General features: G+C 41.5%; 2 protein-coding genes across 7 annotated transcripts in view; one reads left to right on the forward strand and one right to left on the reverse strand.

The window, feature by feature from the left end:
- The window catches only part of LOC148902627 (gamma-aminobutyric acid receptor subunit gamma-3-like), a 66,799-nt gene that overhangs the window by 5,864 nt on the left and 46,957 nt on the right, over positions 1 to 13,978 (forward strand). The gene's annotated exons all lie outside the window — the stretch shown is intronic.
- Positions 773 to 13,978, reverse strand: part of LOC148902628 (gamma-aminobutyric acid receptor subunit beta-3-like) — a 29,683-nt gene continuing 16,477 nt past the window's right edge. For 3 of the 6 annotated variants that reach the window (XM_089014310.1, XM_089014647.1, XM_089014530.1), the window contains 7 exons: positions 13,226 to 13,446; positions 11,820 to 11,902; positions 10,813 to 10,950; positions 7,919 to 8,071; positions 5,274 to 5,521; positions 4,466 to 4,534; positions 773 to 2,742 (listed from right to left, as the gene is read on the reverse strand). In XM_089014310.1, the coding sequence (XP_088870436.1) occupies positions 2,386 to 2,742; positions 4,466 to 4,534; positions 5,274 to 5,521; positions 7,919 to 8,071; positions 10,813 to 10,950; positions 11,820 to 11,902; positions 13,226 to 13,446 (1,269 nt within the window). In that variant the 3' untranslated portion in view covers positions 773 to 2,385. The remainder of the gene's footprint in view (positions 2,743 to 4,465; positions 4,535 to 5,273; positions 5,522 to 7,918; positions 8,072 to 10,812; positions 10,951 to 11,819; positions 11,903 to 13,225; positions 13,447 to 13,978) is intronic. The other 3 variants (XM_089014454.1, XM_089014619.1, XM_089014378.1) reach the window with 2 other exon arrangements.

Below are 13,978 nucleotides of genomic sequence, written 5' to 3' on the forward strand. Positions count from 1 at the left end.
CTCTTCAGAGCTATTTGAATCATATTCATAAATGGATGAGTCACAAGAAAGCATCTTCTCCGAATCTGAAGCCACTGTTTTGATTCTGGAGCGAGGTAAGACGTATTGGCGTGACGTCACGAACAAGGTGGCGGGACTTTCTGAAACTCAGCATTTCCAGGGTCATTTTGAAGTCGTTTTGAAAACTACTTTAAAAACTAAAAATATTAGCCTGCATGTTTTGGGGTATTTTAGATGCGATAAAACGTTTTTCTGATGTCAGTTAGGAAACCAAAAAACAAAATGGTGTCGGTTGTCCTTTAAGTTTGTGCACATATTTTATATTTATATAGATATATATGATATATACATTTTTAAATATACACAGAATTTCTCCGGTGTTTCATTTTGCAACATGAAGGTGGGAAATTCAATGAACACTTCCGAAGACAAAGAGTACAATCGTAAACCTATGATCTGACGGGGGAGCAATTTTTTGGATACAGAGCAAAAATAAATAAATAAAATTCATACTGGAACATGTAAACAACACAAACATTCCTGATGGATACTTGTAAACCTTCTGAATGAGAAAAATCACTGTGTTTAAAAATTTTCTTGGATATTTTAACTGTTTTGATGTAAAGGTTTCTTCAGCCGTCCGTCATCTGTACTGTCGGACGTTTTGCTCCTCATCCGAGAAGCTTCGTCAGCGAACTAAAGCCCTATATATATATATATATATATATATATATGTATATATATATATATATATATATATATATATATATATATATATATATATATAGGGCCAGAGCTACCAGCACAGCTTCAGTTCGCTGACGAAGCTTTTGGGATGAGGAATGAAACGTCCGACACCTTGAAAGAAGTACATATGACAGCCAAAGAAACCTTTTCATCGATGGACCACTCCCGTACGACTGAGAGCTTGCACAGACGTATTCTAACTGTTTGTAAAACCAAAACTATGTTGGTATGAATGCCTCCCGATAGATATCCCTTTGGCAGTTTGATCAATTGGAATAAAAATGGGCTTTCACTTTTGCTGCCACTAAAAAAAGTGATATTAAAATGGCAGTGTTGTTCATTCTTGTGCTGTTGGGTCATTCCTCTCCTAGGCTAAAAAAAAAGATGACAAGAACAGTTTTAAAAACCTGGAAGCCTGAGAGTCATGAAAATCCCAAAGTCGAAATTCTCGGGAAAAGTCGACCATATTGGAAGAGCTTTTACAGTGCATAGCATTTCAATCAAACAATAGCGTTTAATGCAATTTGGGGGCAATTTCCTGCATTTCTCTGATCACCTATGTGGTATAAAGATCTCTTTTTTTGGGGGGGATTATAATACCAGCGTCTGAAACTCATGACAAAAAAATTAGCGGACACCAGGGCAGACAACTCTGAAAAGTTGCCTGCCCGGCCATAAAGTTGCCTGCCCCATTTTCACAACTTGAAACACGATAAGATGACTAATCGCAGTGTTTGAAATAACGTCTGCCCGGAGGCCCGGGGCGTAAAACTTTTACGTCGGGCGTACAATTTTCAAAACGTCTCGGCCTGTGTGGCCGACAACTTCTTCAAGAAAAAAAAAATGTTTTTAAATCAAACGTTTGTTTTATTCAATAAAGCAAAAGCTTCAAGCAATCCTCTACAAGCCACGTGAACTCCTCTTTCTAAGCACCTTTCAAAAAAAAAGCGCGAAACACTTCTGATTGGCTGCCGTGCCGAGTATGCAAATTGCTAAATTTCTGACGCGACAAAACGTAAACTTACATTATCCCGTGACTGTCAAGTTTACTTGACAAAAGGACGTTTTGTAAGTTGTACGCCCGACGTAAAAGTTACACGCCCCGGGCGTCCTGGCAGACGTTATTTCAGACACTGATAACACTGCTTTTGTCATTTATTTTACTCGTATTTTTTTTTTGCAAAACCTGCTTGTTATCAACTGCTGGCATTTTGTTTCCTTGTTTATGGGAAATGACTAGCACAAGTCCCAGTTACAGTACATCCTACAGAAAAGAAAAAAAAAACAGATTCAAAGACATCGATGAAAAGGTTTCTTCATGTGTACTTCTTTGAAGGTGTCGGATGTTTCGCGAAACGTCCGAAACCTTGAAATTTGTACAGATGACGGCTGAAGAAAGCTTTTCATCGATGGACAACTCCTGTACGACTGAGAGCTTACACAGACAGATTCAAAGACAGCAAATAGAAAAAGGATATTTGACAAGAACTTGGTCCAGAACCTTCTCAGTCTTTCAGTCTTCAGTCTGATGTCTGGAGAGGAAATGCATGTATAAAAACGCAGACATAAAGGAAGTCAAAAACCAAATGGGAGGGACATAAAGAAAATGACAAATACCGTACCAAAAAAAGTGTCCAATCAGACATAGTAGAGCCAGTAGATAAGATTAAAAAAGGAGAAAACCGATGGAAAGATGATCCGAGACCAACGATCGATGGCGTTGACGTCGGTCAGATCGGGGATTTTGATTTTGAGCTGCGACGAGCGCCTTCTCAGCCGACTGCGTTTCATCTGAGCCGAGCGATCCAACGAATGCCGACTGGCGATTCCGCCGCTCTGCTTGCGATATTGGATGTGCGACGAAGCCGTGCTGTCCAGCTGCACCATGGACTGAGAGTTCCTGATGTCTGCCACGCTGGTGGTGATCTCTCCTCCTGCTACTTCGTTATGGATTTCCAAGGTGGTCAGCAGAATGTTGCCATGTCCTGGATCCGCCTGAGCGAGTGGTGAAAAAATGAACATTAGATGGAACTCTCAACTTGGTCGGTGAAAACGATGCCATGAAATGCGTGGTATGTTGTGAGCGCAATCCACTGGTGACTCATCAGCATCATCTCAGAGTCTGAAGACTCTCATCGAAAGTCGATGAAGGAGCAGATCCAAGCAGGCGTGGACAACAATGACGGACGGACATCACTGGCTGATTGTTCTACTAACACACCATCACTTAAAAGGACAACCGACACCTGTGGACGAGTTGCGTCCTTCATTTGTAAAATCGCTTCAAATGACTTCTACTGAGCGTATTTGACCAAGATTCCACCGCATATTAAAGCTATAGTTTACCTTTTAAGACTCGCGCTGAATATTCAGCGCGAGTCTTGTTTTTGAGTTGATGACGTTTCCTGACGTGACATCACGTTTGGAACGCCCCTGACCGAGAAAGTGAGACACAATGCATTTTGGGTACTTTGGTCTGAAGACTTTGTGTTGATGGCGAAATTAGAAGAAAAACACGTAAATAACGCGAATGGTGAATCGTTGTGTGTTGCACCAAGACTACTATTTGATACTAGTTGACACAAATTCCCAGCGGACAAATCAGCCCATTTCCAACGGAGCTTGGGCGCCATCTTGTGCATTTTCTGGGCGCTACATCGGAGTCCAGACGGCTCGAATTGATACGGAAGGACTTCTTGAATCGATTGCAAACATTTATGCTTTCCTCTTCAGAACTATTTCAATCATATTTATAACTGGATGAGTAACAAGAAAGCATCTTCTCCCAATCTGAACTCTCTGAAGCCATTGTTTTGATTCTGGAGCAAGGCAGTTTGTGAAGGAGTATCCTGGTGTGACGTCACGAACAAGAGGGTGGGACTTTCTAAATCTGCCCAGTTCCGAGTTCATTTTGTGGCAGTTTTGGGACACATTTTTCTTGGTGTTTTTCATTTGACTAAAAATATCAGCCTGCGTGTTTTGGGTATTTTAGATGCTATGAAACGTTTTTCTGATTTCAGTTAGGAAACAAAAAAGTGGTGTCGGTTGTCCTTTAACAATTTCAATGACGGCACAGGCACACACAACACACCGCACCGCATGCCTATGATGTGTGCTGGTGACGGGGCGCTAAATTGGTAGCGATGCACGATGGTGTTCATGCACATGTAATGGCTGAGTAAGTCCAACCGTTATCACCTTTCTTCCGTTTTTATTTTAGTTTTTTGACCTCAGCTAAACTGGTTATGAATCCAGTACAGGTAACATCCGATTTACGACCAGCTCGACTTACAACCACCCGTACTTACGACCACGACCTCCAGACCAGAAACAAGAGAAAGAGCTACACAGAAAACAGAATGCGATATCATGCCAGAAAGTCCGAGAAAATAAAACAATATCGAAAAGATGTTTAAAATGTCAAAGTAAAAATACACGTGTAAAATGCAAAAAATATTTATTATTTTTACAGTATTTTTTTCACATGCCAGTTTTGATTCCTGCTTCATTAACAATGACCCTAACATTGACAATGGAACATTTGATGGAAAGGAAAAAATGCAAGGCAAAAGGCTACATGAAGGACATCGTCATGCTGACCAGCATTGAATCTATGAATGAGGGTGGGATGTATTTTGTTTTTTTTTTTGGGGGAGAAATAACAAAACACGAAAGATCCATGTTGGCAACGGAGCCGATCTTGATTGAAACAACTCACCGAGCGTGAGTGGCGAAGGCCTCTAATCTGATTGGACCGTTTTAGCGATGCAGCCCTACTACCTGCCTCCTGAGAAGACGACAAAGTTCAATACTGCTTCTGCCATTATACTCAAATCTCAGCCACACGTATTTTATATCGAGAAGTCTGTCATAAACGTAAATATCATTCAGTTCAGTCATGCAAGACGGGTTTTCTTTCTTTCACAGCTTCTGTCAACAGTGAATTAGTTTATATACACATCCTAAAAACGTCCAATGTTATTTCATTTCTAGTTACTCAATTTTTACCTGTTAGTTAGTCTATATACGTATGTAGTTTAGTTATTTGTATATGTTAGTTCAGTATACAGGTAACATCCGAGTTACGGCCGGGTTCCGTAACGACAAAACGGTCGTAAGTCAAACGGTCGTAAACCGAAAAGCATTGAAAATGGCTGACGCGTGGATCACGTGATCATAAGAAATGACGGCAGGCTGGCATCTCCTATACGACAGGATAGTATACGATGTCAATCTGTTGTTTTTAAGCAGGGGGCGAGGTTGTGTGTCGTTTAGCTTACATGAGCAACATTTTGAATTGATTTCGACTTACGACCATTTTGACTTACGACCGTTTGTCAGATGTTATCTGTATAGACTGACTAACAGGTTAGAATACAGTAACTTGAAATGAAATAACATTGGATGTTTTTTAGGATGTGTATATAAACTATTTCCAGCATTGAACAAAAGTTCATTTTAAGCACGTTGGAATAGCACAGTTGATTGAATGTGTCCTGGAAGGGAAAACAAATGCTCAAACTTACCCTTGCAGCGTCATACTTGGCGGCCCTTTCGTTGTTAGCTTTCTCAGCCTTCTCGGCGAGCTTTTTTTGCATCTGAGGACCCCTTCCGAAGAAGATGTAATTGACAAAGGCATACTCCAGAAGGGCAAGGAAGACCATGACGAAGCAGCCCATCAGGTACATGTCAATGGCCTTCACGTAGGGAATCTTGGGCAGCGTCTCTCTCAAGTGGGTGTTGATGGTGGTCATGGTCAGCACCGTGGTGATTCCTGGACAGGATCCATTGTGAATTCAATTGCAAATGCGCACTGAGGCTACGGAAACAGGCGGGCGCTCACAAGACTATTTTCAGTACGCATGCACATTCCAGCACCTCTCGTGTGCACGCCTGCACGTTACACTTTACTTTGTCTCCTACAAATGTCTTCTAGGTTACCATAGAAACAAGAACAGCTTCGTTGGAGAAAAAAAAAAACAGGTCTATCCAGGCGCTGCTTCCCCTGCTAGTTTTGTGGACGATCCGCACCGTTTCTCAGTCAATGGAGGGCATCGAAAATCACCCCGTGCATTTTTGCACCTTTTCCCCGATGGCTTTTTCATCAACAAGGTCATTTTACAGGCAATGAACGCTCGTGTAGCATTTAGCTTAGCTTCATTCAAATTCAAAAGGTCTGCCCTTTGGTCATCATGTAGAAATTACTCATTCGAATAATCTCATGCCTCAAGCGCTAATCAATGACAGCGTGGCGAAATATCACAAATACACTCGCTCACACGACCTTGAACTGAATTGGCAAACGTGTCGAGTGATTCATAAAAGCACCCAATTAATTGTTGACCTCTTGAACCCAATTTGCACTCATTTTATTATCGCTAAACATTGACGCTGAATGTGTAGCATTTGTCATGGACAAATAGAGCCGGTTAGCGGTTAGCAATCGGGGGTGCGATGCTTCGGAAAGGGTGTTGTAAAAATTGAGTGAAGAGACAGTCAGTAGGTCGGGACGAGGGACATGTAAGGTCGAGCTAACCCTTTGCTTGATTTAGCGACGCACTTAAAGGACAACCGACACCATTTTTTTTTGTTTCCTAACTGACGTCAGAAAAACGTGATATTTTTAGTCAAATGCAAAACACCAATAAAAATGTCTGTGGAAGCTCTCAGTCGTACAGGAGTGGTCCATCGATGAAAAGGTTTCTTCAGCCGTCATCTGTATTTCTTGTAAGGTGTCGGATATTTCGCTTCTTATCTAAGAAGCTTCGACAGCAAACTGAAGTCTTACTGATAGTTTCGGCCTTATAGGGAGGGATGTATAAAGGGCTGAAACTACCAGTACGACTTTAGTTTGCGGACGAAGCTTCTTGGCAGCGCCACGTCTGGACAGTAGGGACATATATGTAGGGCCAAAAACTACCAGCAAAAAAAAAACCTCATCGATGCACCACTCCTGTATGACTGAGCTTACACAGACCTACTCACAGTGTGCTTCTGTTTCTCTAACCCCGCCCCTTCTCCTCACAGCTGGGCGTATCTGTAATTCTCCCTTCCCTCCTCTACCACGGATCTTGACCAATCACATGCGGCTTCAACCGAAGACTGAGGGCGGGGAATAGATGAAAAGAAAGCGGCTCCCATTTCCGGCTTCTTGTTAGCAGCCGACTCTCTTCGTTCACTTCAGAGATCCGGCTGTAAGAATCGGTTCGTTCGCGAACGACACATTACCAGTGCCTAACATTACACTAAAAGCAGTCCTAATACCAACTGTAGCTAATTCCCCATAATTTAACATGATATTTAAATGAAGGGACTGACTGAGGGAAATGGATTTTAAAAAGATTACAGCACCGAGTGATTCAAACTGCAGATTTGCAATCCTCACGGTAGCTCCTCATCCGAAAAGCTTTGTCAGCGAATAAAAATTATGCTGGTAGCTAGCTTTGGCCCTATATATATCTCTAATGTACGGGGCTGGCGGTACCAGACCTCGGTTTTGATAGGTCCTTGCTTTAAGGTTGAGGGGGAGCAATGGACTACTCCCTGAAGCTAATCTGATTGCTAGCTTTCTAGCTAGCTATTGCCTATCTATTAGCTAGCTAGCTTTCAAATTTCCCCATTGTGGGACGAATAAAGGTTTTCTGATTCTGATATCTATTTCAGTAACGTCCAGGGTGAGTGATCGCTGGCGCGTGTGGCTGCCGCTGCTCACCCACAGAAAAACTGATCATGTGACTGTAAAGTGACCTTGAGAGTTTTGAAAGGCGCTTAGAAATTAAATGGATTATTATTATTACTTCTTTTGTCTTGTCTGATCATGTTGTATGATTGGCCCTGATTGCCACATTCGCCCTGGTTTCACCTCATCAGCATGACTAAACCAATGTGGTAACGATCTAAGAAGTCTGTTGTAAGCACGATCCAAATCAAACCTCAAACCACCATGGCGATTTAGTGAAGGGTTTTACTGTTTTACAAAAATGTCTTTTTCTACTCCCCTTTTAAACCATCTCTTTTCTTATGCAGTAGTTGCGAGACCCCTTGTGGAAGGGAAAAAAAAACATTGCCAGAGGCCATGGCCATCGCTTTATCCGCACCCAAGTAATGCTTCCTTACCTCATCTGAGTGAGCCAAACAACCTCACAACAAACTAGCCGCTAGCGCTTCTCACCTAGGGCCACCCTGGCCGCCGAGGCGTCGTAGTTTATCCAGAAGGATACCCAGGAGAGGATGGTAATCAGGATGGATGGCATGTACGTCTGCAGAATGAAATAGCCGATGTTTCTCTTCAGTTTAAAGCTCAGAGAAAGCCGAGGGTAGGCACCTGCGAGGAATGAAAAAGAAAAATTACACTTTGATGTTCATTTTGACTTTAAACCCATGTACTACCACATATACCATATTTTCCAGAGTATAAGGTGCACCCACAATGAATGGTGTATTTTCAAACTTTTTCCATATATAAGGCGCACTTCAATGAATGACGTTTTATACAGGCGCAGCTTCGGTTATATCGATATGGACTCCCTTGAAACGATATTTTCTGTATATATATATATATATATATATATATATATATATATAAATCGACAAATGTTATCCTATTATAAGCCACATCACCGAAAACATGACATTTGGACTCGTTTCAACTTTGATAGTTCAAAGTCAGAGTGTAGACTGCAAGGTTAAAATATCCCATCAATCGCGCTCCACAAATAACCCGCACAAGCCATCTGTACACTTGATGCTATCAAGCCAGCTAAAAAGAAGACAATTGATGAGGAACTAGGTAAAATGATGGCAGAGAAAGCACCTCCAAGGGATCATTCCTCAAGATGGTTAAAGAAGAAGGCTACATTCCGGTAAATAAAACGACTTTATTATACTGTACTGTTTATTTCTTTAATTATAATACCATACCATATTTATCATACATGAAATAAGGTCTATTTTTTCTGTAGTTTTAAGGCTCATTTAGTAGAAAATTATGTTTTATGGGGACCTGGGAACGGATCATTCTCATTTTTAATGGTTTCTTCTGGGAAATTAACATTTGGGATACACACTTTTGGCCCTACACACTCTGTCTGGGAACTAATTAAGTTTGTAAGCCGAGGTATCACTGTACATGGAAAATACATGTACATTCGTTGGGGGTGTGCCTTATACATGTCGGAAAATACGGTATTTTACCTCATTAGATTGGCCATTTGTATGCTTTGATATAGTGGTGACAGGAAGCAAAAAAGTTCCTAGCATCTTTGGCGACCATCACAAAGGTCAATAAAACTACTTTATTATACTGAACAGATGATTTCTTCAATTATAATACCATAGAACATTTATTATACATAAAATAAGGTATATTTTGTGTAGTTTTGAGGCTTATTTAGTAGAAAATTACGTTTTTACTGGGACATGGGAACGGATTATTCTCATTTTAATGGTTTCCTATGGGAAATTAATATTTGGGATACACACTTTTGGCCTTACACACTCTGTCTGGGAACCAATTAAGTTCGTAAGCCAAGGTATCACTGTATTAGCGATGAAAACTTATGAGATGAATACGAACGGGACACCTATGTTGCGGCCGTATTCGTTTTTGCGTGCTGGCTCTGCACAGATGCTTATTCCTCCCACTCACAGACACTGTTTGGTGTCGCAGTTACGGTCAGTACCGCTCTCGCCCACCCGCACACGCACACGCACACACACACACACACACACACACACACACACACACACACACACACACACACACACACACACACACACACACACACACACAAAGACCCTTTATCTGCGGAGATGAACATTTTATAGGCAGCCATCAAAGGTGCCCTCGCAGGAGTCAATGAGATATTTTATAGTCTTTGGATGCGCCAAAGATGCTAGGAACTTTTTAGCTTCCCGTCACTACTATATCAAAGCATACAGAAGGCTAATCCAATGAAGTAACATACCGTATTTACCGACATGTATAAGGCGCACCCCCAACGAATTGTGTATTTTCCATGTACAGCGATACCCCAGCTTACAAATGTAATTAGTTCCCAGAAAGTGTGTGTAAGGCAAAAAGTTCATCTGCCAAACATTTATTTCCCAAAGGAAACCATTAAAAATTAGAATAATCCATTCCCAGGTCCTCATAAAACATAATTATCTACTAAATAAGCCTTAAAACTACACAAAATATACCTTATTTTATGTATAATACATGTGCTATTGTATTGCAATTGCCAAGGTAACATTTTCATAAATTTAACGTTCGTAAACCGAAAAGTTCATAAGCCTAAGGGTTCGTAAACCGAGGTATCGCTGTATAGGACTGAAGCAACTTGTGAACAAATTCACCTTACGAACGTATCTTGCTTGTAAATTGGGGAGCGTCTGTATCTCACAGTGGCCATGAGCGACTCTAAGTGGTTTGTGGCAGTACTAAGTCGAGGCACAGTGATACCTTGGCTTACGAACTTAATTGGTTCCCAGAGTGTATAAGGTGAAAAATGCGTATCCCAAAAAATAATTTCCCATAGGAAACCATTAAAATGAGAATAATCCGTTCCCAGGGCCTCATAAAACATCATTTTCTAATTTTCTAAGCCCTAAAATTACACACAATATACCTTCTTTCGTGTATAATAAATGTGCTAAGGTACTATAATTAAAGAAATAAACTGTACTGCGTAATAAAGTGGTTTTATTGACCTTTGTGATGGTCGTTGATGGCTTGATGGAATGGAGTGGCGGGTTTCCTCAGCATTAAACACTTGATGAGGAACGTAGCCTTCTTCCGTCACCATCTTGAGGAATGATCCCTTGGAGGTGCTTTCTCTGCGATAATTTTACCTAGTTCCTCATCAATTCTGTTCTGTTTAGCTGGGTTGATCGCTTTTTGCATCAAGTGTACAGGTGGCTTGTGCGGGTTATTTGTGGAACCTGATTGATGGGAATTTTAACCTTGCAGTCTACACTCTGCCTTTGAACTATCAAAGTTGAAACGAGTCCATGTTTTTTTTTTTTTTTTGTGAATGACCCATTTGGGCGCTTTCAAATATTTACCTGTGGAAAACACGACATTTCTGGAAACCAACTTGTAATCAACAATGGAAAACTGCGGCAGCTCGATGCGCGTCACGCCCGTGACGGCTGCCTCGCCCCCTTTCCAGTAGAACTCGATGTCGTCTGTGGTGTAGCCATCTGCACAAAACGAGACACACACACACACACACTAAGGTGTAACCATCTGCTAGGGAGCAAAATGCACCTTTGCTTACCGTCCACCAAGGCGGGCACTTGGAAAATACAACAAAAACATGTTTGAAGTTGACTCCAAGAACCAGATGTTTCTTGACAAGTCACTCAAGTTCATTCCAGGACCCACAGAATATCGAGTTTTAAAGGACAACCGGCGCCTCCGGACAAGTTGTGTCCATAATTTGTAAAATCACTTCAAATGACGTCTACTGAGCGTATTTTACAAAGATTCCAGCGCATATAGCGATATTTTACATTTTAAGACTCGCGCTGAATATTCAGGAAGTCTTGTTTTCCAGTTGGTGACGATGCCTGACGTGACGTCACGTCAGGAACGCCCCCTGACCGAGAAAGCAACACACAATGCATTTTGGGTACTTTGTTTGGTCTGAAAACTTCGTGTTGATCCGTGTTGATGGTGAAATTAGAAGGTAAATTCATAAATAACGCGATGGTGAATCGTTGTGTGTTGCACCAAGACTACTATTTGATACTAGTTGACCAAAATTCCCAGCGGACAAATCAGCCCATTTCCAACGGAGCTTGGGCGCCATCTTGTGCATTTTCTGGGCGCTACATTGAAGTCCAGATGGCTTCAATTGATACGGAAGGACTTCTTTAATCGATTGCAAACATTTATGCTTTCCTCTTCAGAACTATTTGACTCGTGTGTGTGTGTGTGTGTGTGTGTTTATTCGTGAAAGATGAGCTTTTGTGTCCCAGTTACAAGTGCAGTACTTCCCAATGCATTGAAGTACTCAGCCTGTGCAGCAAAAACGACAGCTTGGCCAACATTAGGTCTCTTGACTCACAGCTCTCGATCTCCAGAGTGCAGTTCTGCTCATCCAGGGGATACCTCCTGAGATCCATCATGCATGCCGCTGTCGTGGTTATCCTGACAAAAACAAGAGACGCATTGGCGGAAGAGAGGACAGACGAGTTCATTTTGGATATTGGACTGGATGTGATTTGCAAAAGGGGGAAAGAGAAGAAGAAGCACTGGGGATGTGAAGAGAAAAAAAGATGTTGCGACGTTTCACTGGACAAAAATCATGCTAAGAGACCATAAATTTCAACATGGTAAAATGATATTGATGAAAAGGTTTCTTCAGCCATAATCTGTACTTCTTCGAATGTGTCTGACGTTCCGTTCCTCATCCGAGAAGCTTCGTCAGCGAACTAAAATTTGCTGGTAATCACTACTAGCTGTAGCTAGCTAGCTATTAGCTATATCTCGAGCTAGCTATCTATTAGTTGTCTCACTAGCTAACTAGCTCACCAACTTCCTGGTTGCTAATAGCAACAAGGAATGGTGAAGTTGGCATGTTCTGAAATCTAGCATCTAATCATTGAATTCTGTTCGATTAGATTAGTTTCTTTGCCATGCATCGTCATAATATTTTTTACTTTGGAATCATGTCACAAACTTCACAATGACGCAGTACAAAACTTCAATCGGATATTCGACTGATTGATAATCCGTCAATTGACCACAGTGGCTTTGAAAAGTATTACAAATTCTGCCCAGCGCTATTAAAATGGTCAATGCAGTTAATATCTGTTTACTTTCATACAAATAAATAATACCCAGTGGATAAATGTCAATATAGCATAATCACTTCTAGCTGTAGCTAGCTAGCTATTAGCTATCTACTAGATCTGGCCCCAGCTAGCTATCTATTAGCTCGACCTGTAGCTAGCTAGCTATTTCCTGTCTATTAGCTCTAACTAGCTATTTATTAGCTATCTAGCTATCTTTCTGTCTATTTGAGTTACTTCCAGGTTGAATTGAACACTGGCGCGTGTGGCTGCCATTGCTCACCCACAGAAAAACTGATTGTAAAGTGACCTTGAGAGTTTTGAAAGGTGCTTATAAATGAAATGTATTATTATTTTTTTATTTTTCTACAAAGAGACTCGTCTGTGTCGTCATACAGGAGTGGTCCGTTTCTTCTTCTGTTTCTTCTGTACTTCTTTGAAGGTGTTGTTCTCATCCAAGAAGTTTCGTCAGCAACTGATTGCTGACGAAGCTTCTTGGATAAGAAGCGAAACGTCCGACGCCTTCAACGATGCACAGAAACTCATTTTGAAACCATTGGAGTCGATGTAGATGAGGATTAGTCATTCGGTATGACCCAGTTTCATTTAAAAGGCGCTGGTACCATTCAAGCAGACAGAACTTCCCAAAACCTGTGAAAAGTGACTTTATGGACCTTACCTGAGACCATAAAGAACGGTTCCATCTGGATGAAGACGGATCATTCGGTTTTTGACGGTGACGCCGTGAACAAATGACTTTTTGTCATTGAGGAAATAAGTGTCCGGTACCCAGAGCTGGTCTGCTACTCGATTATCCAAGGTCAGGTTGAGCGGTATTCCGACATACGCAAGTCGTTTGTCTCTCCAGTACTGTTGGAAATACATAGTTAGCGTGTAGTCCTGTGAAAGAAAGCACACAAAAGAAGGAACGTGGCGTTAGTTCAAACGTTGCAAAGTACTGTTTGGGGCAACGAGGGGGCGAGACCTTCTCAAAACTGGCCATTTCCGGGCTCATTTTGAAGTAGTTTTGGCACACTTGACGTCATTTTGCATTTGACGAAAAATATCAGCCTGCGTCTTTTGGCTATTTTAGATGCTATCAAACGGTTTTCTGATGTCAGAAACCAAAAAAATGGTGTCGGTTGTCCTTTAAGTGACTAAATGCAATCAAATTGCCCCTTTCCAATATGCACCATTGGACCTCTTTTCCACTGCATTAGCCAAAAACTGTATTGGCCACATCCCCCACTGCTCTTTTTCTTTTTTTTTTGTTGCTTTTCTGCACCCCGCAATTCCCTTCTGTACTTCTCCTCCCTCCGTCTTGAGCCAACGCCATGTTTTCCCCTCTGCCCGCTGTGGCTCTGAAATGAAAGCGGGCCGAACCAACCTGACGCTGGCAATGTACCCGCACCTGCTGTTGCCGAAATACTCG

This window comes from Hippocampus bargibanti, linkage group LG01 (assembly GCF_051943395.1).
Source record: "Hippocampus bargibanti isolate YZ-2025 linkage group LG01, ASM5194339v1, whole genome shotgun sequence".
NCBI lineage: Eukaryota > Metazoa > Chordata > Actinopteri > Syngnathiformes > Syngnathidae > Hippocampus > Hippocampus bargibanti.